The sequence below is a fragment of the Balaenoptera acutorostrata genome, chromosome X (assembly GCF_949987535.1).
Source record: "Balaenoptera acutorostrata chromosome X, mBalAcu1.1, whole genome shotgun sequence".
NCBI classification, from domain to species: domain Eukaryota; kingdom Metazoa; phylum Chordata; class Mammalia; order Artiodactyla; family Balaenopteridae; genus Balaenoptera; species Balaenoptera acutorostrata.
Genome location: NC_080085.1, coordinates 94338772 through 94362912, shown reverse-complemented (window position 1 = coordinate 94362912; position 24141 = coordinate 94338772). Strand labels below are relative to the sequence as shown.

At 37.6% G+C, this 24141-nt stretch overlaps 2 protein-coding genes across 6 annotated transcripts in view; both read left to right on the top strand.

Annotated features, from left to right (window-relative positions):
- NUP62CL (nucleoporin 62 C-terminal like) overlaps positions 1–9145 on the top strand; it is a 75863-nt gene extending 66718 nt beyond the window's left edge. For both annotated transcript variants that reach the window (XM_057539072.1, XM_057539073.1), the window contains exon 10: positions 8231–9145. In XM_057539072.1, coding sequence (XP_057395055.1) covers positions 8231–8322 — 92 coding nt within the window. In that variant the 3' untranslated portion in view covers positions 8323–9145. The remainder of the gene's footprint in view (positions 1–8230) is intronic.
- A 4734-nt stretch (positions 9146–13879) lies between these two features.
- Positions 13880–24141, top strand: part of RBM41 (RNA binding motif protein 41) — a 65074-nt gene continuing 54812 nt past the window's right edge. For 2 of the 4 annotated variants that reach the window (XM_057538199.1, XM_057538198.1), the window contains exons 1-5: positions 14019–14251; positions 17032–17148; positions 17711–17903; positions 18374–18578; positions 20471–20542. In XM_057538199.1, coding sequence (XP_057394182.1) covers positions 14034–14251; positions 17032–17148; positions 17711–17903; positions 18374–18578; positions 20471–20542 — 805 coding nt within the window. In that variant the 5' untranslated portion in view covers positions 14019–14033. Of the gene's footprint in view, positions 13945–14018; positions 14252–17031; positions 17149–17710; positions 17904–18373; positions 18579–20470; positions 20543–24141 lie in introns of those variants that run through there. The other 2 variants (XM_057538201.1, XM_057538200.1) reach the window with 2 other exon arrangements.

Sequence of the window (24141 nt, the reverse complement as noted above, 5' to 3'; positions counted from 1 at the left end):
CCCTCTTAGAATTGCTTTTGCTGCATCCCATAGATTTTGTGTCATCATGTTTTCATTGTCATTTGTTTCTAGGTATTTTTTAATTTCCTCTTTGATTTCTTCAGTGATCTCTTGGCTATTTAGTAGCTTATTGTTTAGCCTCCATGTGTTTGTATTTTTTACATTTTTTTTTCTATAATTGATATCTAGTCTCATAGCATTGTGGTCAGAAAGATACTTGATACGATTTCAATTTTCTTAAATTTTCTAGGGCTTGATTTATGACCCAAGATATGATCTATCCTGGAGAATGTTCTATGAGCACTTTATAAGAAAGTATATTCTGTTGTTTTTGGATGGCATGTGCTATAAATATCAATTAAGTCCATCCTGTTTAATGTATCATTTAAAGTTTGTGTTTCCTTATTTATTTTCATTTTGGTTGATCTGTCCATTGGTGAAAGTGGGGTGTTAAAGTCCCCTACTATGATTGTTTTACTGTCGATTTCCCCTTTTAAGGCTCTTAGCATTTGCCTTATATATTGAGGTGCTCCTATGCTGGGTGCATAAATATTTACAATTGTTCTATCTTCTTCTTGGATTGATCCTTTGATCATTATGTAGTGTCCTTCTTTATCTCTTGTAATAGTCTTTATTTTAAAGTCTATTTTGTCTGATATGAAAATTGCTACCCTAGCTTCCTTTTGATTTCCATTTGCATGGAATATCTCTTTCCATCCCCTCACTTTCAGTCTGTCTGTGTCCCTAAGTCTGAAGTGGGTCTCTTGTAGACAGCATATATATGGGTCTTGTTGTTGTATCCATTCAGCCAGTCTATGTCTTTTGGTTGGAGCATTTAATCCATTTACTTTTAAGGTAATTATGGATATGTATGTTCCTATTACCACTTCTTAATTGTTTTGGTTTTGTTACTGTAGGTCTTTTCCTTCTCTTGTGTTTCCTGCCTAGAGAAGTTCCTTTAGCATTTGTTGTAAAGCTGGTTTGGTGGTGCTGAATTCTCTTAGCTTTTGCTTGTCTGTAAAGGTTTTAATTTCTCCGTCAAATATGAATGAGATCCTTGCTGGGTAGAGTAATCTTGCTTGTGGGTTTTTCCCTTTCATCACTTTAAATATGTCCTGCCACTCCCTTCTGGCTTGCAGAGTTTCTGCTGAGCTGTTAACCTTATGGGGATTCAGTTGTATGTTATTTGTTGCTTTTCCCTTGCTGCTTTTAATATTTTTTCTTTGTATTTAATTTTTGATGGTTTGATTTTTGATTAATATGTGTCTTGGTGTGTTTCTCCTTGGATTTATCCTGTTTGGGACTCTCTGCACTTCCTGGAATTGATTGACTATTTCCTTTCCCATATTAAGGAAGTTTTCAAATATAATCTCTTCAAATACATTCTCAGACCCTTTCTTTTTCTCTTCTTCTTCTGGGACCCCTATAATTCGAATATTGGTGCATTTAATGCTGTCCCAGAGGTCTCAGAGAGTGCCCTCAATTCTTTTTCATTCTTTTTTCTTTATTCGGCTCTGCGGTAGTTATTTCCACTATTTTTCTTCCTGGTCACGTATCTGTTCTTCTGCCTCAGTTATTCTGCTATTGATTCCTTCTAGAGAATTTTTAATTTCATTTATTGTGTTGTTCATCCTTGTTTGTTTGCTCTTTAGTTATTCTAGGTCCTTGTTAAATGTTTCTTTTATTTTCTCCATTCTATTTCCAAGATTTTGGATCATCTTTACTGTCATTACTCTGAATTCTTTTTCAGGTAGACTGCCTATTTCCTCTTCATTTGTTTGGTCTGGTGGGTTTTTACCTTGCTCCCTCATCTGCTGCAACTTCTTTCTCTGTCTTCTCATTTTGCTTATCTTTCTGTGTTTGGGGGTCTCCTTTTTGCAGGGTGCAGGTTCGTATTTCCTGTTGTTTTTGGTGTCTGTCCCCAGTGGGTAAGGTTGGTTCAGTGGGTTGTGTAGGCTTCCTGGTGGAGGGGACTGGTGCCTGTGTTCTGGTGGATGATGCTGGATCTTGTCTTTCTGGTGGGCAGGGATGCGTCCAGTGGTGTATTTTCGGGTGTCTGTGAACTTAGTATGATTTTAGGCAGCCTCCCTGCTAATGGGTGGGGCTGTGTTCCTCTCTTGCTAGTTGTTTGGCATGGGGCATCCAGCACTGGAGCTTGCTGGCTGTTGGGTGGAGCTGGGTCTTAGCGTTGAAGTGGAGTTCTCTGGGAGAGCTCTTGCTGAATGATATTACGTGGGGCCAGGAGGTCTCTGATGGTCCAATGTCCTGAACTCGGCTCTCCCACCTCAGAGGCTCAGGCCTGACACCAGGCCAGAGTACCAAGATCCTGTCAGCCGTGTGGCCAGGTACGTGGGAATTTTCTTGCCTTTTGGGAAGTCTGAGGTCTTCTGCCAATGTTCAGTAGGTGTTCTGTAGGCATTGTTCCACATGTAGATGTATTTTTGATGTATTTGTGGGGAGGAAGGTGATCTCCACGTCTTACTCTTCCACCATCTTGAAGGTCTCCCCCATTACCACCTTAATGTATCAGTGGTGAGATCAGGATGAGAATTCTCATGGCAGAGTGGAGAGCTTCGTATGTTTTTAGAAACACTGTTCTTCCCATCAGATCAGAGTTAGCAGTAAGAATTCAAGTATATTTATTCTGAGTGTTACTTTAGTTTCAGTAACCTGGGACTCTTCTTAAAATTACCTATGACAAGTGGGAGAACAGTGTTCTCTCTCTCTCTCTTTTTCCCCCTCCTTCCCTCTCTTCCTTTCTTCCTCCCTCCCTTCCCCTCTCTCCCCCTTCCTACCTCCTTCTTCCCCTTTTTGAATGAGAAATCAACCTTAATTAGGTTAAACTCCTGAGATTTCAGGGTTGCTTTTAAACAGCAGCCTAGCCTAATACTGAAGTATATTCTACAGCAACTAAAACCTTAAAATCTGTCTTTGGCTTAGCAGGCATGCAACAATGAGGAAACCCATATTGGAAGCTGAAAAGATGGCCAACCATATTAAGCAGTGAGAATAAATGTTAAAACTCTTGCCTCACATAAATTGGAGGTCATATTATGTGCCTACTCAGCAGGCACTTCTACAAGAAATTGGGAATCAAAACCTTATTTGTGTGGGTTAGTTTTTTACACTAATTGAAATTTTTATTGAGGTAATTGTGGATTCACATTTAGTGTAAGGAATAATATAGGTCCTGAAGAAATAATATAGAGTCCCTATTAATAGTTTACCTAGTTCTCCCCAGTGATAGCATCTTACAAAACTGTAGTACTGTATTGCAACTGGGGTATTAACATTGATAAAATTTGTCTTGTTCAGATTTCTACAGTTTTACTTGTGTGTGTGTGTGTGTGTGTGTGTGTGTGTTTAGTCATATACAATTTTATCACATGTGTAGGTTTGTTTATCCACAACCATAGTAAAAATACAGAATAGTTCCATTACTACAAGAATTCCTCATATTCCCCTTTTATTGCCACACCCACCTCCCTCCTACCATATCCCCCCTACTCCCTGCCCCCTAATTCTTGGCAACCACTAATCTATTCTCCCTTTCTAAAATTTTATCATTTCAAAATACTATATAAGATGAAATCATATAGCATGTATCCTTTAGGGGTTGGCTTTTTTTCACTTAGCATAATTCCCCAGAGATTCATCTAAATTGCTGTGTGTATCAGTGGTTTGATCCTTTTTGTTGCTGAGTAGTTTTCCATGGTTTAGATGTACTACAGTCTGTTTACACATTTACCTGTTGTTGTAGTACATCTTAGGTGTTTCCAGCTTTTGGCTACTTATGAGTAAAGCTTCTATGAATGTTTATGTACAGAGTCTTGTGTGAACATAAGTTTTCATTTCTCTTGGATAGATGCCCAAGAGTGCAATTGCTAGGTCATATGGTAGTTGCGTCTTTACTTTTATTTAAAAAACTGTTACACTGTTTTCCAGAGAGACTGTACCATTTTACATACCCACCAGCAATGTATGAATAATCTAATTTGTCTGCGTCCTCAACATTTGGTATTTTCACTTTTTTTTTCATTTTAACCATTCTGATAGATGTGTAGTGAGATCACTGAAGTTTTAATTTGCATTTTCCTAATGGCTAATGATGTTGAACATCTTTTCATGTGCTTATTTGTCATGAGTATATCCTCTTTGATGAAATGTCAGTTCTTGCCTTTTGTCCATTATCTAATTGGATTTTTTTTTACTGTTGTTTTGAGAGTTCATTATATATTCTAGATACTAGTCCTTTGCTAGCTCTGTGGTTTGCATATATTTTCTCCTACTCTGTACCTTGTCTCTTCTTAGCAGAGTTGTTCACAGGACAAAAGTTTTTAAAATTAAGTCCAGTTTATCAATTTTTCCTTTTATGGATCATGCTTTTGGTGTGAAGTCTAAGAACTTTTTGTGTAGTCCTACATACCCCCAATTTTCTCCTCTGTTTTTTCCTACAAGTTTTATTGTTTTATATTTTATATTTAAGGCTGTGATCCATTTTGAGTTAATTTTTGTATAAGATGTGAAGTTTAGATCAACGTTTTTTTTTCCTCTATGGATATCAAATTGTTTTCTGGGATCTCTATTCCGTAGATCTATATGTCTTTCCCTCCACCAATACCACACTCTCTTCATCAATGTAGCTGTATAGTAAGCCTTAATATCTTTTTTTTTTAAATTAATTTATTTATTTATGGCTGCGTTGGGTCTTCGTTTCTGTGCGAGGGCTTTCTCTAGTTGTGGCAAGTGGGGGCCACTCTTCATCGCGGTGCGCGGGCCTCTCACTATCGTGGCCTCTCCTGTTGCGGAGCACAGGCTCCAGACGCGCAGAGCTCAGTAGTTGTGGCTCACGGGCCCAGTTGCTCCGTGGCATGTGGGATCCTCCCAGACCAGGGCTCGAACCCGTGTCCCCTGCATTAGCAGGCAGATTCTCAACCACTGCGCCACCAGGGAAGCCCAAGCCTTAATATCTTGGAGAGTAATTTCTCCCACTTTATTTTTCTCCATCAAGGTTGTTTTAGCTATTTTAATTCCTTTGCATTTCCATAAAAATTTGCTGGGATTTGATAGGAATTACATTAAATTTATAGATCAGTTTGGGGGAAAATTGACATCTTTACTGTGTTGATTCTTCTCATCCATGAACATAGTATGTCTCAGTATTTATTTAGGTCTTCTTTGAGTTCTTTCATCAGCATTTTGTAATTTTCAGCACCCACATCATGTATATGTTTTGGTTTTGTCCGACTTATACCTAAGTATTTCATTTTATTTGTAGTGATTGTAAATGATATTGTGTTTTAAATTCTGATTTCCACATGTTCATTTTTAGTACATAAAAACACAATTTTTATATGTTGATCTTGTATGCCTGCTGAACTCACTTCTAGGAGTTTGGTATTTTGGGGTTTTGTTTTGTTTTGTTTTTGATTCCTCGGGATTTTCTACATAGGTAGTTACATCATCTGCAAAAAGGGACAATTTTATTTTTTCCTTCCCCATCTGTATGCTATTTATGTCTTTTTCTCACATTACACTGGCTAGAACTTCAGGACCATGTTGAATAAGAGTGGTGAGAACAAACGTCTTTGCCTTGCTTCTGAGTTTAGTCTTTCACTGGAAGTATGATTTTAGGTATAGGTTTTTTTGTAGATGCTTTTTATCAACTTGAGGTAATTCCACTCTTTTCCTGACTTTTTTTATCATTAATTTTTATTATTAATGAGTATGGATTTTGTCAAATGCTTTTTCTACATCAATTGATATAATCATATGATTTTTCTTCTTTAACTTGTTGATATGGTGAATTACATTGACACATTTTTAAACATTGATTCAACCTTACATTTATGGAATAAATTCTACTTGGCCCTGGTTTCTAGTTCCTTTTATATGTTGGTTTGCTAGAATTTTCTTGAGGATTTTTAAGTGTTTGAGAGATTTTTTTAAATTGTTATTTTATATTGGAGTATAGTTTATTTACAATGTTGTGTTAGTTTCAGGTGTACAGCAAAGTGATTTAGTTATACACATACATATATCTATTCTTTTTCAGATTCTTTCCCATATAGGTTATTACAGAGGTTTGAGTTGATTTTTGTTCATAGTTAGAGGTAGGGGGTCAACTTCAGTTCCATGTAGATATGCAGTTGTCCCTGTATTATTTGCTGAAAAAGACTATGCTTCCCCCCATTGTATTGTCTTGGCACCTTTGTTAAAAATGAATTGACCATAAATATAAGGTTTTATTTCTGGACTTCATTTCTGTTCCATTGATCTCTATGGCTATCCTATGCTAATACCATGCTGTCTCGATTACTGTAGCCTTGTTATATGTTTTAAAATTGGGTGGTGTAATTCCTGCAATTTATTATTCTTTTTCAGATTGCTTTGGCTATTATGGGTCCTTTGTCTTTCCATGTAAATTTTAAAGCTTGTCTGTTTCTACAGAAGTAGCCTTCTGGAATTTTCATAGGCACTGCATTGAATTTGTAGATCAATTTGTGGAGAATTGACATCTTAACACTATTGAGTCTTTCAATCCATGAACATGGAATATCTCTTCATTTTTTTAGATCTTCTTAAGTTTCTCTTAGCAATGATTTATAGTTTCCAGTGTACAAGTCTTATAGTTCATTTGCTAAGTTTATTCCTGAGTGTTTTAATTCTTTTTTATGCTACTGTGAATGGAGTTGTTTTATTAATTTCACTTTCATATTGTTCAGTACAATTGCTTTTTTAATAATGTCAAATGTATATGGCATATTTCTCATCAAATTTTGACTATTACTAGCATTTTACTTCTAGTATGATATATAATTTAATAGGCCTGCAGGGACAATCACTGATGCATATCATGGGACCAGAACTCTGGGCAGTTAAGTGCCTAGGTACAGTTTTTGCCCTTAAGGAATGAAACTCCTGAAAAATGTTAAGTATGTTAATACAGAGATAGTCTTGAGAATTCAATTTGAAGCCATGACAAAATATTTATGGTAAGCCTCTCTTAATAATGCTGACTTGTGTTTCTCGATATTTCATTGATTTTTAAAAATGTTTATAAAAGTACTCTTTTGCATTTAATATGTATCAATCAGCAAATTAAGTAGTCTGTGCTTATGTTGACACTTCTGGCCTCAAGTTAATGGCTTGTTGTAGTGCTCATTTGTGTTTCTGTCACATTGAAAAATGTTATTCAGGGGGAAAAAATTGGTCCCTGCAGTTAGTTATTACAACAGAAAGGAGATGTGTTTTCCCAGACTGTTCTCCTAGCCTTTCAGTAGACAACCATCATTTAAATCACTTGTTCTTAAAAGGTGTGATCTTACGGAATGCCTATATGTCATAAGATAGAATGAGGTATTATACTTCAAAAACTGCAAAACATTGGTTCTTTTCCAATTGGCTGAAGAAAATTAAAGTATATTGTCCCACATTTTTTAGTTTTTCTCTTGTAAAGTTTTCCTTACATTTTTGGCACCAGTTATTGCTTATCAACCAGTGAGCATTAGTGAATACTAAAACAAATGACCAAATTTATTTGTGCACATTAACAGAAAAACTCAGATTATCACACTTACTTCAACAGCTTATTTTTACTGCAGAAAGTTACTGTTCTATATGGTGAAACTAATGGTATTTTGTGTTGTTCTGCCCCTGAGCAAATTAAGGACCACCAAGTTAAATAAATCATTAGAAAGGAACTGAAATGTGAAAATATTCAGTGTACTAATTTTCTTATAGGCAGCAAAGACCTACCAAAATCTACACATTCAATTTCATGACCATCCTGTATGACACTTTTAGGCTGTAATGAGTAAAAAGCAGTTAACACTTCTCTTCAACAAAATACAAATGTCAGGTAGACTGTTACTTCCCTGAAAGCTAGGGAGAGCAAATCAAGAACAGTCTTGTGCAATAGTTTCCAACCAGACAGAGGCATGTTTTTCTCTTCCTCTGTATTTTCTAATACTTAAAGCTATTAAAATTGACATGTATGGGACTCTCCTGGCAGTCCAGTGGTTAAGACTCCGCACTTCCACTGCAGGGGGCACAGGTTCAATCCCTGGTCGGGGAACTAAGATCCCACAAGGTGCACGGCATGGCCAAAAAAAAAAAAAAAAAATTGACACGTAAAGTTTTGTCAATCATATGTTGAAGGGAGAATGTAAGTTACGTTCCTGGGATATTTTGTCCTCTGAGTAATGATGTGTGCCTTTTCCCCTTATAGACATGCTGCAAAGGAAGGTAGAAGAGGTACAACTTTTCCAGTATCGTCGTTACAAGGAGCAGGAATGCAATGTCAGGATTGCTTTTGATTGAATGACCCTATCTTCAGCATGCTGTTTTTGGATTATACATTACCTACCAAGTTTGATGGTGTTTGTTAGAGTAGTATTTACAGTTAATATTTAATCTTTGGTGGCAATAAAGGCTGCATGTATTTTTCCCCCACTTAAATATTGTGCTGTTGGGAATGATACTGTAGTTTGACTTTTAGTATTAGCAAATCAAAACTATATCAGCTCTTCTGTCTAGAGAACAACCTATTTGACTCTGTGTGTGCAATTCATGGCTTACTCTACTAGATTCCATATCTTACTGCCAGCACGCATTGTCCTTTTCACTGCAACCAGATCATAAAGAAATGTTTGCCAAAAAATAGATGCCAACCAGTCTTTACTGGGTGCCTGTTAACATTCAACGTATAGTGTTAGCTACTGTGAAGTCTCTCTCCTCAAAAGAACTTACTGTCTACTTTGAGATATACTTAATGCCTGTCTGTATAAAAAAACAGTATAGACAATACAAGGAAGTGTGTTATGAAGTACAGAAAGTATGCTGTAGAAATTCAGAGAAGGGAGGAAGAGTTAGGATGGATTTGAGACTTGATTTAGGTTATTTTAAAAAGGGTATGGTTCAGGCAATTCATTTATTTTTGATGTACAGATAATCTGGTGTTTTACTTGGTTTTAGCATATGATTTATAGTTGTATATTTGTTTATTTGTTTTTCAAGAAAAAGTGTTGTTCTTAGTTTGGAAACAGTCTGATTTCTTGTGTTTCATGTTTTACCTAAGTCATAAATAAAGGCAATGCTCTGAAAAATAAAAGTATAACACTAAAATAAACAACTTAAAAGTTTTTGAGTGACTAAAGCTTAATTGCCTGTAATTCCTGAGCTGAATTTCTGTTGTACTGACTGAACATGACCATCCTGAAGGGTACATATTATGGAAAGAAAATATTTTTGAAATGAGTATTAGTGATTTACATCACCTTATGAGTAAACCAAGTATCAGAACTTACATGGCCTCTTTTTTTCCTACCCACACTTCTCAAAGTAGCAGCTTCTAATCGGGTAAGTTTTCATTACCTCTCAAAATTACAGAGACCATTTAACTTTATGGATGATTTCTGTAGGTAAACAGCTTTTGAGTATTATCTTGAGTAATCTTTAGTGTTTGAATACAATATTATTATCCTAGATAAAGACATTTTCCCTATTGTTTTTGGCAGTTCAACTCTTATAGTCTGTGAATACGTTAAGTTCCACATTCAGTAAAGAGAACATAGTATATAGAAGGAAATACTGGATTTATTCTTGTCCCTGCTTAATTAACTGGACAGATAATTTCATTTGGAGCATTATCTTTTGTCTATAACATGAAAGAGTTGGACCATATGAAGGTTTTCCCAACTGGAAGAAACTAGTTTTCATTTCTCTCAAGTTTTTTGACACCTTTATGTCTTTTCACTACCAGTACTTGCTTACTGTAAACTTCCTCAGTAAAATAAAGAAAGAGGAGGCTACAGTACTCCTGTTGACTTTGCATTGGCAGTTCTAATATTTTTTTTCCAGGACATAAAAGAGGCATGTGATACAGAGTGAAGTAAGTCAGAAAGAGAAAAACAAATACCGTATGCTAACACATATATATGGAATCTAAAAAAAAAAAATGGTTATGAAGAACCTAGGGGCAGGATGGGAATAAAGACGCAGACCTACTAGAGAATGGACTTGAGGACATGGGGAGGGGGAAGGGTAAGCTGGGACAAAGTGAGAGAGTGGCATGGACATATATACACTACCAAATGTAAAACCGATAGCTAGTGGGAAGCAGCTGCATAGCACAGGGAGATCAGCTCCGTGCTTTGTGACCACCTAGAGGGGTGGGATAGGGAGGGTGGGAGGGAGACGCAAGAGGAAGGAGGTATGGGGATGTAGGTATATGTATAGCTGATTCACTTTGTTATAAAGCTGAAACTAACACACCATTGTAAAGCAATTATACTCCAATAAAGATGTTTAAAAAAAAAAGAGGCGTGTGAATGGCAAGTGGCTTCCAGATCAATGCAGTAATACTGTGGGTTTACTGGTAGATCTCAGTGTACTGTTTGGAGCCTTGGACTAAATCGTTTTTAAGGTTCCTTCTGACCCTGGTTCTAACATGTGTCTAAAAGGCATGGCATTGTTGAACAGATATTAATTAAAAGATCAGAAATAACCTATTCTTGCCAGTAATTTTAAGGCTACATTTATGTTAGGTACTGGAATCGTGAGACCCCTCTCCCCCACAGCCATTGTTAAAGACCAGCTAAGATATTAGCTGAAGGAGAATTCTTAAATTTGTCGTGCTGACACTTTCCCAGTGCTTATCTACTTTTTTTGTCCTCTGAAAAAGACAGCATTTATGCTATCTCATTTGGAGGATTTGAAAGACATGCACCGTTGTTTACTCTTAATATTAGATGAGTGATGCTATCCCTCTTCAAGAGAAGATTTTTGGTTTTAGCGTCTTCTTTCATATCTGGAAATTATAATTGCTTCATAATGTATTCATCAGAAGTGTGCTGTGAACAAAACACCTAAAAAGGAAAAAGCCTGAAAATATGTCTATGTTAAGGAGGAACTTCTGGCTTAAACTAACCTTGTTAAATTGTCAGAAAGACAAATGAGGCATATTTTTCAGTTTGTCATAAACTCTTCTGGGGGTGAAATTGTGAAATTACCTCGTGCTAAGATCTCTGTGCCCATGAATAACATCTAGAAATCTCAAAGCTTTTAATATACTGTCTGATATCCTTTTGAAGTGGGGAGAGGATGCTGTGGGGAAATGGAATAGCTATTATTCCACAGGTAATAAATTTGGCAGAGCTAGAAATAGCCTGATTTTCCTTCTAGTGCAATTTTCTGAATGTTTGTCCCTTGGTACCTACCACTTGGACTGGCTACAGTTATACAAAGGTACATAGAGTACTTCCTTATGACCTTGCTTTGTAGTTGTAATTCCACCCCATGTATGTCTTTTTAGCCATTCATTCTCCACTCATCCCACCTAGTGGATTTGTAATGTAGTGTGTATCACTTCAGTACCAATAGAATGTATGTTTTATAGGAAGTTGTATACAAGTCTGGTGTGGTGGTCAGTGTAGTAATCTGTTCCACCCTTTGCCGCCTTCCCAGGGGACAGACACACTAGCAACTTTGGTGTATTCTTCCATTTCCTTGTTGATCAATGTGTCAATTGGACAGTTTGGTTGAGCAGCAGAATTCAGCCCACCACCATATAGGATTTACTTAATGCGGGTTATGTTATGACCCACACTTTGTTTTTGTTTAGATTCCATCCCTGTTCTGTGCCAAAACCACAAAATGGTGCATGTTAGAGCTGCATTCATTCTCCTGTGTGCTTCAAGAGCACAGTCATTTGCATATGCTAGGTCTTGGATAACTCTAGTACTTTCCATGACATTCTCATCTGTTAGAAATTCTCAGGATAGGAAGTATAATGTCTTCCAGTAGCTGCTCTTTGGTCTTATCCTCTAACTTGAGTGTGGCAATACAGACAGTTTGAATAAGTCTGAACCTACTGGATAAACTTGGAATATTTGCTCATAGATGACCACGCTGCAAGTGATTTTAAAACCATTCTTTTGTATAGTACTTTATAGTCACCCTATTCTGAAGAATTATCGCCATTTTACAGATGAGGAAACTGGCCTAGACCAGTTAAAGAAACTTAATGAAACTTACATAGTCTTGTAACTTGCCAAACAAAAGTTCAAGTCCAGATTGCCTACTATGTTATATTGTCAGTAACTGTGGGAACTGAAAATCCAAGCAGTGTGACACCCCCAAACCCATGATCCTTTTCTTCTTTGGCTCTTTGTGGTATAAGAAGGGTTCTCTTTAATTAAAAAATATATTGACTAGGTAATATAATCATGTGGTTCAAAATTCAAGAAGATAAAGTGAAAAGTTTTATCCCTCACCATCCAGTTCCCTTAACCCAGAATCATTTACTTATCACTGTCTTATGTTTTCCCAGAGGTATTTTATTGCATATACAAGCAAACACATACATATATTCCTTCTTTTTTAAAAACTAGAATGGAAGCACACTATACACATCGTGCTGTACCTTGCTTTTGCACTAAATATATTTTAGAGATTGTTCAGTAGCAGTCCATAGAGAACTTTGTCGTCTTTGGGACTGCTGCATAGTTTTCCATTGAATGGATGTATAACATTCATGGATATTTAAGTTGTTTCCAATATTTTGTTATTATAAACAAGGTTGCATGACTAATTTTATATATATACAAAATTTTATAATATATATAGTTTATAAAATTGTATAACCTATAATTATATATGTACACATACAATTAATTTCTTGAGGACACATAGTATTGAGGATAAGTTGAATTGTTGCTTTAAAGGAAATGTGCATTTATGATTTAAATTGTATCCTCAAGTTGCCTTCCACAGAGGTACCAATTTGTTTCTACCAGCAGTGTATTGAGAATGCCTGTTTCCCCTCAATCTCAACAAAACAAGTGTGTTCTCAAACTTGTAGATCTTTACTAATCTGGTGGGTGAAAAATGTTAATGTACTTTTAGAAAATAAACTTTATTTTTTAAGAGAAGTTTTAGATTTACAGAAAAGTTGCATAGTACAGAGTTCTGTATTCCTCCACTCAGTTTTATTTAGTGTTAACATCTTAAATAACTCTGGTATATTTGTCACAGCTAATGAACCTTATTATTAACTAAAGTGCATAGTTTATTGATATTTCTATATTTTTTACCTAGGGCCCTTTTCTGTCCCAGGATCCCACATTACATTTGGTCATCATGTCTCCTTTGATTCTTTTGGTTGTGACAGATGCTCAGACTTTCCATGTTTTTGATGACCTTGACAGTTTTGAGGAGTACACATCAGGTATTTTGTAGTCAGTGTACTTTGAAATTTACATCTCACTTGTGAGATTAAACATCTTTCTTTTCATGTACTTAAGGACATTTGTATTTCCATTTCCGGGAACTAGGAGCCCATTCTCTTAACCACTGTGTTCTACCACTCTCATGATTCATCGTAATTATCAATAAAAACATTCATGGGCCTGAATACACGTGGGTTTCTGATTCTCAGGATAGGAAGTACAATGTCTTAGCCTCTGGTAGAGACAGAGGAGAACCATTTGTGCTAGTGATGTGGTCAAACTTGAGTCTGATCACTGCAGAGGATGAACCAGAGGCTCGACTGGAAACAGCAGGTAGGTGGGATTCCGGATAAGAAGCCCTTGAAAACAGAAGCAGGTTTGATAGGGACACATTCAAGGGAAATTAGAGGGGCCAGGATTTGGTGATACTGGATGAGAGAGTCAAGAAGTCAAAGGCGACTCCTAGGTTTATGAGCTGGATATTTTGGATGTTACCTTTAACCTATACAAGAAATCCAAGAGAAATACTTGAACAATTTACAATATACCGGTTGCTCAGTACGTACTCTGGGTTCCTAGCTCTGCGAGACTACAATTCCCAGAATCCTGCGCTCCACCACAATCCCCTTAGAGTCGGCCGCGCAGAGTTCTGGGACTTGAAGTCCGCGGCCTATTTACCCAAGTTAGAGCTAGGGGCCTGTGGAAACATGAAGAGGTAAGGGCTTGTCTGAGAGCAGACGGCGAAGGGAGCTTTGTTCTATCTTTTAACTCTTCAAGTGGCTTTTGTTACTTTGGGTTTGGGGTATGTCACGTTCTGGGGACGCGGTTTCGTGTGAGCGGGAAGACAAAGGAGCAGGGAAAAGGGGAGACGGGCTGGACAGGCCTGTAGGGCGAAGTTCAGGAAGGGCCGCCGCTGCTGCCGGTCCCCGTAGGCATGCCCTCCCGGCACAGGCACCTAGGCAACGGCGCCGGCCCCGGGACAGATGCTGTGGCTCCTTCCTATTTCAGACGGACCCACCCAGGTAAAAGGGTCTTGGCCGATTGATGAAACCGGCCTGCGCCGGAGAAACGCGGGCCAGCTCCTCCCTGTCCCGCCCTACCTCCACCCCGTTCTCAGAAAGGGGCCCAGGGTAGGCGCGTTTATTCGCAGTGTTTGTGTGTTAAAGAGGACTTTCTCGGGCTCAGAGACCATGTAGCATTTTCAGGTCTTAAAGTAAACAAGTGATACTTTGTTTTTACAAATTTAGAAGCAGGGTGCCAAACCGGTTCCATGTATTGTAAGAAAAGAAAGGCACCGCTGCGAGCAGTTCCCCCTACTGGTTCTGCAGGAAATGGCAGCTTTAACGTGGCTGGTCTTTGTTGAAAGCCTGAGCTTACAATTATTGACAGTACACAAAGCCTTTTGAAAGGATCCTCATTAAATTAGTTCTGTATTCATTCTGCAAGTAGAATAATCACTCTGGAATAGAGCAGTGCATTTAAATTCTTACTGGTATAATGCTCTCCTGCACCGTCAGTTTCTGCATCTTTTTCAAAAGAAGTTTCTGATTTTCCTTGTCTCAAAATGACTTTTAAAAAATGTTTATATATCTTTCATACATGCAGAATAATGTATATATACAGGTTAAAGAATAATAATAGACTCGTACTCACTACAAGCTTTAGAAATAGAACATTACCAGTATCGGTAACATAGATGCTGTATCATTTGATAACAGCAGTATCATCGATACAGTATTCATAGAACATTACCAGTATCAGAAGTCCCCTGTGTGCCCTTCCCTGAGTGCTTCTCTTCCCTCCCTGAGGGGATCACTAGCCAGTATTTTGCGTTAATCATTCCCTTGCTTTTTTCTTTTTAAATAGTTTTATCACATACGAATTTATATCTAAACAAAGTGTTGTTAGTGTTATCCCATTTTCAACTCTACGCAGACACATATATGAATTTTTCTGTGACTTGCTTTTTTTCACTCCACATTTCTTTTTGAAATTCATGTGTACTGATGTATTTAGCTATGGTTTATTCATTTCAAAGCCACTTTAAACTTAGCAAGAACTTTCAGAATTCTAAATAATAAGTAAAGATTAAGATACTTAAAAGGAATTTTTGAAAACCCTGGCCCTATGGATACTTTAAAATGTCCCAAAGTTGGTATAAGTCTGTCTAAAGTATGGGAATCTTGCTTACAATTATGGGAGATACATCTTTTAGGTCTCATCATAACCCCAGTAGTAAAGGGCTATTTTTTAAGAAAGGTATTTAATATTTATTTTCCTCATGGAGTTAACTCGCTTTGTTTTTGTCTTTTATAATCATTTATTGCACACTTAAAGGGTCCTGCTATTTCTTTACACTCAGAGTTTTTAATTATTTAGGGTTAGTTAGCTCATATTAGCATTACCTAGATTTCTACACAGTAGTGCTTAAGCTGTAAAATGTTATGACCCCCTTCATCTTTGTTTCTATACTCTCTTCTTTGGTAATCTTCTCCTCTCTCACAGCTCCAGATCCTGACAACACAGATGACTCAAGATTTCCATATGCAGCCTCAGACTCTTATCTATGCAACAGTTCTGCTATCACTTTCCTTTTAGCCAGTATCACATTGTCACCTCAGACTCTGTATGTCTTTGAAGCATTCCTGATACTTCATGCTGGTATTTCAGTTGTAATAGGTAGTTGACTCAACACGGCTAACACAATAATGACTTCCCTTTCCCAAACCATTTAGTCCATCTGGAACTTACTCTTTAGTTCACTGGTCCCATCTCTCAGTTACACAGCTTGAAATTCCGGGTTATCTTTCACTTCTCCCTTACCCCTACCTTCAAAAGGCCTTTCTCATCTAACCCTTCCTTTCAATTTCTATTACCACTCCAGTTTGTACTTTCATCACCTTATGCTTGATAAATTATAGTTTCCTAACTAGTTCTTCTGGTTTCTTTCTTACTATTCCATACTATTCCATAAGGCTTATTATAACCGCATTCATTTTCCTAAACCATCACTTGTACCATGTCACTTAACTACCTAATAAATTGCTTTCTAATACATGTACATTAAGGTCCAGACCTCTTAGTTGGTGTATTTAAGGCCATTCACAGTCTGAGTCTAATTACCCTTCCAACATGGTCTCCCAAGGCTCCCATACATGAATGCCAGCTAAATTGAACTTCTTATTATCCCCCAGAACATAGTTCTGTCTCTTCATACTCGTTCTCCCTGTTCTTTCCTTCATCATACTCAATCCTTCAAATGTCAGTGTAAGAATTACCTTTCCCAAGTCTTCATTTACTACCTTGCCTCCCAATTATCTTTCTTCTGTGAACTACTGATTTGGCATATGCTTCATAAAGAAGATATAAAAGATATAAAATCTTTCTTTCTCTCTCTCTCCCTCTGTCCCTCTCTCTCTCCCTGTCCTTTTCCCTCTCCCTCTCTCTCCCTCTCTCCCTCCCTCCCTCTCTCTCTCTCTCTCCCTCCCCCTCTTCCCCCCCTGCCCCACACATGCACTCAACACATACGTATCTGTTACCTTTCCCTAAATAAATTGCAAGCTTCTTGATGATAAAGACTCTGTCTTGAATATCTTTGACTCCATCAGTACCTAGCACAGTGCATTCATTGTGTGTAAACAGGTATTTAGTTAATGTTTGTGGAATGAATGATAAAGGACAACACATAGAGAAGTGTCTTTGAACAAATGGAATCACTAATGGTAGATAATATTGATAAGGAATATATTTTGAGATTAACTGTCTCTTCTACTTTCCACATATATTCTTGTATCTATTCCAGGGTAAATAGCTGTGTGAAGAGTGATGAGCACGTCCTGGAGGAGCTGGAAACAGAAGGGGAGAGGCAGCTGAAAAGCCTCCTTCAGCATCAACTTGATACCAGTGTCTCCATTGAGGAGTAGGTATTGATTTTGCAAACAGACTATCATAGACCCTCACCTCCAGGTGACAGACGCCTCTTAAAGTCTGGATGTAACACTCCTCTCTCAGCCCACTTTCCTTGGCAAACTTCTACTTATTAGGCAGGGTTTTACTTCTGTGTCTCTTCCCCTAGGAAGCCTCCCATATCCCACTCCGTCCGGGCTAAGTACCTTTCCTGTGTCTTCCTTTAACATACATAGCACTTACAATCCAGTATTATCATTGCCTGTTTACTTGCCTCTCTTCTACAGTTCTTCCACAAAAGCAGAAACTGTTTTTATCTTTTTTACTGTTTCATCCTCAGTACCTGGCACAGTCTCTGATGCCTAGTAGGTGCCCAGTAAATAAATATTTGATTCAGTCATTAGTCCTGGATTACTGGTGGAGTTCCATATCATTACAGTGGTGCTTCAGCCTAGAAATAGTATGTGAGAGAGAAATTGCCACTGAGTTTCATTGTGCCTCTTAATGGCGAGCCCCATTTCTGTGAATTGTGGTAACTTGAAAATGTTCTTACTCTCTTCCTGCTTGTTTTGCAGATGTGTCTCTAAGAAAGAGAGCTTTGCTCCTGGTACTATGTACAAGCCCTTTGGGAAGGAAGCAGCTGGGACTATGACTTTGTCCCAGTTCCAGACACTGCATGAGAAGGACCAGGAGACTGCTTCTCTCAGGGAACTAGGGCTTAATGAGACAGAAATCTTGATTTGGAAGAGCCATGTTTCAGGTGAAAAGGTGAGTGGGGCACATTTTTTCTGGAGAATAAAAAGTAAGATCTTTTCATTTTGGTACTGAGAACCTTTTCATTTTTAGTTCTCACAACACTGAGCTTTGTGTCTGAATCGTCTTTGGTTTTTAGGATAGGGACCTTGGTAAAAGAGAAGCTGCTCCTTGACTTTTTTCCCCCTAAACAAATGGGATTTTATTTTATTTTTTAAATTTTATTTATTTATTTTTGGCTGTGCCACGTGGCTTGTGAGATCTTAGTTCCCTGACCAGATATTGAACCTGTGCCCTCGGCAGTGAAAGTGCAGAGTCCTAACCACTGGACCGCAGGGTATTCCTGCTCCTTGACTTCTTAGCTAACATGTCTGTAAATGACCATTTCTGGGCCTTGATCATTTTCTTTCTTGTTTAAGGCATCAGATTGTCACTTTTAGGGTGTGTCCTTTGTGATATATGCCATCTCATTTCTCTTATTTCAGAGGACGAGACTTAGGGCAACCCCTGAAGCGATACAGAACCGTCTTCAAGATATTGAGGAAAGAATCTCAGAGCGTCAGCGCATCCTTTGCCTGCCACAGAGATTTGCAAAGAGCAAACAGCTGACCCGGCGAGAAATGGAAATAGAAAATTCTTTATTTCAGGGAGCTGAACGTCACTCCTTCCTCAAGGCTCTTTATTACCAAGGTATGTGATCGCCACTGACTTGATATGTTCTTTCACTGACAGAAAGATTTAACATCAGGGCATTAACTATGAAGAGTTAGTGAAGGGAGTAGGGGAAAGATGAACTATTGATACTCTTGAGGAATGTATAGTTCCTTGAGAAAGACAAATATGTACCTAGTTAGTTGCAGTACAACATGAAAATTGCTATTGTAGAGATGTGAATAAAATGCTGAGGGGACACAGGGATAGAACATCTAAGTCTAATTGGGGGAGTCAGGAGTTGACATTTGTACCAAGTCTTGACTGATCAACAGGCACTTGTCAGATAAATAGTGGGGAGAGGGCATTACAGATACTGGGGTGAGTAGGAATAGGATTGTGAAAGAACCTGGTGTGTCTAGGGAACAGTGAAAAGTTCAGTGTGGCAGGAAGTACAGGACACAGTGAGGACTGACAGGAGATGATACTGGAAAGGTAGGTGAGGCTAGATTGTGAAGGGTCTTTAGGTAGAACTATAAACTAGCACAAAATATATAGATAAACGGTGTGTGTCTTAACCAGAAAGAATGGGTTTAACAGGTAAGTTTTGCTAGGCACTGTGGAAGGTATGCAGAAGTTTAAGAAATGGTTCCTGACTTTGTGCCAATTGCTGGTTGGAGAGAGAAACATATAACATTTAGTAACAATGCTAGATACAGTTGTTAAGGGCTGTAGGAGTTCAGAGGAGGGAAAGGCCACTGTGCGTTGATTGGCATGACTGAACATGGCCTCTCAGAGGAGGTAAGATTTAAATGTTCTTTTAATACTACCAAGTCTTCAGGAAGGAGAGGGAAAGGCATTTCACTAGCAGCAGTTGTTGCAAGCACTGTGGCGTGTTTGGAGGTGTCGTGAGAGACAAGGTTAGAAAGGAAGCTAAAATTTTTGAACTTTATTTGGCAGGTAGTATAGACCTATACAGAGTTCATTATTCAGTTAGTCATTTTGGATATGGTTAAAGGTCTTTGAGCCAGGAGTAACATGATAAAAGCAGTATTTGAAAGTGATTAATCTAGTGGCCAGTAAATAGGATGCACGAGAGGGAGAACTGGAAACGGGGAGAACAATTTAGGAGGCGTTACAGTCATTTCAGCAGGAAGAGCTGACTAGGATGATGGCAATGGAATTGGAAAGAGAAGTAGGTATGATTATAAGAGACATTACAAAAGAAGAATTGGTAAAACTTGTTGACTGAGAATGAAGGTCAGTGGAGAGAAATGTGTCAAAGATAGCCCAGGCGCTTCAACGCTGTGTAATTTAACAGTTGGCAAAATTAAGGAAGCCTTTATGGGGAAATTTTGAGGAAAGATGATGAGTTTGATTTTAAACATGTTAAATTTGTGAGACCGCAGGATCATCAAATGCAGATATCGAGGAGGCTGTTGGAAATGCAGCAGTGAAGCTCAGGGGAGAGGGCAGAACTAGGTCCATAGAATTGGGGCTCATCTATGCTTAGACCATAGGTAAAGCCAACAGAATGAATGAGTGATTTGTTAGAGACAGAGAGACCATAGACATGGAAGAGCAGTGGTGAAGGAAGGAAAGAAAGAATGAACAAACAGCCTTTGGTGGAGAGACATTATAGCATACTGATTAAGAACATGGGCTCTGGAGGCAGACTGCTGGGAACATTCCTGGCTCCCCCGCTTACTAGCTATAAGATGTTAGGCAAGTTACCACTCTATGCTTCATTTTCTTCATGAGAATATTAATGAGAATATTAATAGTAGCTATGTTTTAAGGTTGTTAGGAGAATTAAGAGAGGTAATACATGTGAATCACTTAAAGCAGTACCTGGTATTTGGGGTGGGTGGGTGGTATATGAATCTGTTCTGTTTCCTATCTTTGAAACTCCTTGCTTTACACCTTCACAGCATACCACAAAAAGACAAGTGCAGACAAGTACATGACCTCAATGAAGAGGAAGATAAAATTAGGCACAAAAGGCAAGTCGAGAGTTTTCTTACAGTGTTAGATTTAGGAATGTAACCTAGGGTCCCAGACTTCTAAGTTGAGTTCTTATTTAATTCCATATTCAGTATATGACAATGTTTATAGGACATGATCCACAGGGAGCATATTATCCTGATACAGAATATTAAAGAGAGGAGTTAGTAGAAGTTGTAATAAAGCTTTTACATTTAGTGTTGTTGATATTTTTCTCTATACCTTTAAGTTATTATACCAGACATAAAGTGACCTTAATGAATTTTAGATCCTATTTTGTAACTAATTCTGAATACTTTTATTAATCAGTAACGTATAACTATTGATGATGATATAATAGCTAATATTTTATTTTTGAAATGAACTTACAATAAAATTGCCTGTTTATTTGGGGGAGGGCTATGTGTACAATTCTGTGAATTGTAAATCGTGTAAATCACATAGATTCATGTAACCACCACCACAATCAGGATAGAGAACAGCTCCATGACCCTCAAACTTCCTCATACTATCCATTGATAGTCACTCCCAACTCCACCCATAATCCCTGGCAATCACTGATCTATTCTCCATCACTGTGATTTTGTCTTTTAGAGAACGTCATATAAATGGAATCATACAATATGTAATCTTTTGAGAGTGACTTCTTTCACTCAGCATAGTGCCTTTGAGATTCATCCAAGTTGTTGTGTGTACCAATAGTTCATTCATTTTGCTGAGTAGCATTCCATTGTATGAATGTTCCAAAGTTTGTCATCCATTCACCCATTCAAGTGCATTTGGGCTGTTTCCAGGTTATGGTGATTATGAATAATACTGATATGAATATTCTTGTACAGGCTTTTGTGTGAACATAAAATTTTTATTTCTCTAAGGTAAATATCTAGGAGTGGGATTACTGGGTCATATGGTAAGTGTTTGTTTAACTTTATAAGAAACTGCCAAACCATTTTCCAGAGTGGCTGAACCATTTTGCATTTTCACCAGCAATGTATGAGAGTTCCAGTTGCTCTACATCTTTGTCAGCATTTGGTATTGTTGGTATTTATTTTAGTTATTCTAATAGCTGTGAAGTCGTATCTCATTGTAGTTTTAATTTGCATTTCCTTAATGGCTAATGATATTGAACATCTTTTCATATGCTTATTTGCCATCCTTATATCCTGTTGCTGAAGTGTCAGTTCAAATCTTTTGCTGTTTTTTAACTGAGTTGTTAATTTTTTCCTGATGACTCTTGAGAGTTGTTTATGTATTCTAAACACAATTCTCTGTTGGATATATGATTTGCAAATATTTTATCCCAGTGTGTAGCTTGCCTTTTCATTCTCTTAACAGTGTCTTTTGCAGAGCAAACTTTCTTTTATTGTGGTAAAATATACCTAACATAAAACTGACCATTTTAACTATTTTTTAAGTGTATTAAGTATATTCACATTGTTCTGCAACAATTGTAACCATCCATCTCCAGAACTTTTTCATCTTCCCAAATGGAAACTTTTTACCCATTAAACACTAACTCCCCATTCTCCCTTTCCCTCATCTCCTGCCAACCACCATTCTGCTTTCTGTCTCTATGAATTTGAATACTCTAGGTACCTCATGTAAGTGGAATCATAACAGTGTCTTTTTGTGTCTGGCTTATTTCACTTAGCATAGTGTCTTCAAGGTCATCTATGTTGAAGCATGTATCAGAATTTCCTTCCTTTTTAAGGCTAAATAATATTTCATTGTATGTTATCTCCCACATTTTGTTTATCCATTCATCTGTCAATAGACCCTTGTGTTGCTTCTACCTTTTGGCTATTGTGAATAATGTTGCTGTGAACCTGGATATACAACTATCTGTTCCAGTCCCTACTTTCAATTCTTTTGAATATATACGCAGAAGTGAAATTGCTGGATCATATGGTAATTCTATGTTTAATCCTTTGAGGAACCACCATACTGTTTATAGAGGCTATACCATTTTCAATTCATACCAGCAATGTACAAGGGTGTCTTTTGCCCATTTTTTAGATGAGTTGTTAATTTGTTGTTGAGTTGCAGTTCTTTATATATTCTGGATATTACTCCCTTATCAGATATATGATTTGCAAATATTTTCTCTGATTCTGTGGGTTGCCTTCTTAGTCTGTTGATAGTGTCCTTTGATGCACAAAAGTTTTTATTTTTGATGAAGTCCAATTTGTCAATTTTTTTTTGTTCCCTGTGCTTCTGGTGTTATATCCAATAAATCACTGCCAAATCTAATGTCATAAACCTTTTTTCCTGTATTATCTTCACAGAGTTTTATAGTTTTAGCTCTTATGTTTAGGTCTTTGATCCATTTTGAGTTAACTTTGTTTATGATATAAAGGGTCCAACTTCATTTTTGCATGTTTGATATCCAGTTTTCCCAGTACTACTTGTTGAAACGACTGCCTTTCCCCATTGAATGGTCCTAACACACTCTCTGAAAATCATTTGACTGTAAATGAAAGAGTGTATTTCTAGGCTCTCCATTCTATTCCATTGGTATGTATGTCTGTCTTTATGCCAGTTCCACACTGTTTTAACTACTGTAGATTTGTAGTAAGCTTTGAAATCAGGAAGTGTGAGACCTCCAACTTTGCTCTTCTTTTTCAAGATTGTTTTAACTGTTTGGGTCTCTTGAGATTCCATATGAATTTTAGGATGGATTTTTCTTTTTTTTTTTTTTTTTTTTTTTTTTTCGGCCGTGCCGGGCAGCTTGTGGGATCTTAGTTCCCCGACCAAGGATCCAACCCAGGCCCACAGCAGTGAAAGCACTAAGTCTTAACCACTGGACCACCAGGGAATTCCTGGATTTTTCTATTTCTGCAAAAAACGTCATTGGTATTTTGATAGGATTGCTTTGAATTTGTAGATCACTTTGGGCAGTACTGACATCTTAACAATATTAAGTCTTCAATCCATGAACACGGAATGTCTTTGCATTTATTTCATTTATTTGTGTCTTTAATTTCTTTCAGCAACATTTTGTAGTTTTCAGTGTACAAATTTTTTTGCATTAATGCAAATATTTTAAATTTTGATACAGTCCAGTTTATGCATTTTTTTCTTTCATGGATTGTGCTTTTTTTATGTCTAAGAACTCTAACACCAGATTATGAAAAAGGATTTATTCCTTTACTTTCATTTTTTTTTAAACCTTATTTTTTATTTTTATTTTTAATTTTTGGCTGCATTGGGTCTTCGTTGCTGCACATGGGCTTTCTCTAGTTGCGGCGAGCGGTGGCTACTCTTCGTTGCAGTGCGCGGGCTTCTCATTGTGGTGGCTTCTCTTGTTGCAGAGCACGGGCTCTAGGCGTGCAGGCTTCAGTAGTTGCAGCACGTGGGCTCAGTAGTTGTGGCTCACGGGCTCTAGAGCGCAGGCTCAGTAGTTGTGGCACACGGGCTTAGTTGCTCTGCAGCATGTGGGATCTTCCCGGACCAGGGCTTGAACCCGTGTCCCCTGCATTGGCAGGCAGATTCTTAACCACGGTGCCACTAGGGAAGCCCTATTCCTTTATTTTCTTCTAACAGTTTTATGGTTGTATATTTTACATTTAGATCTATGATCCACTTTGACTTACTTTTT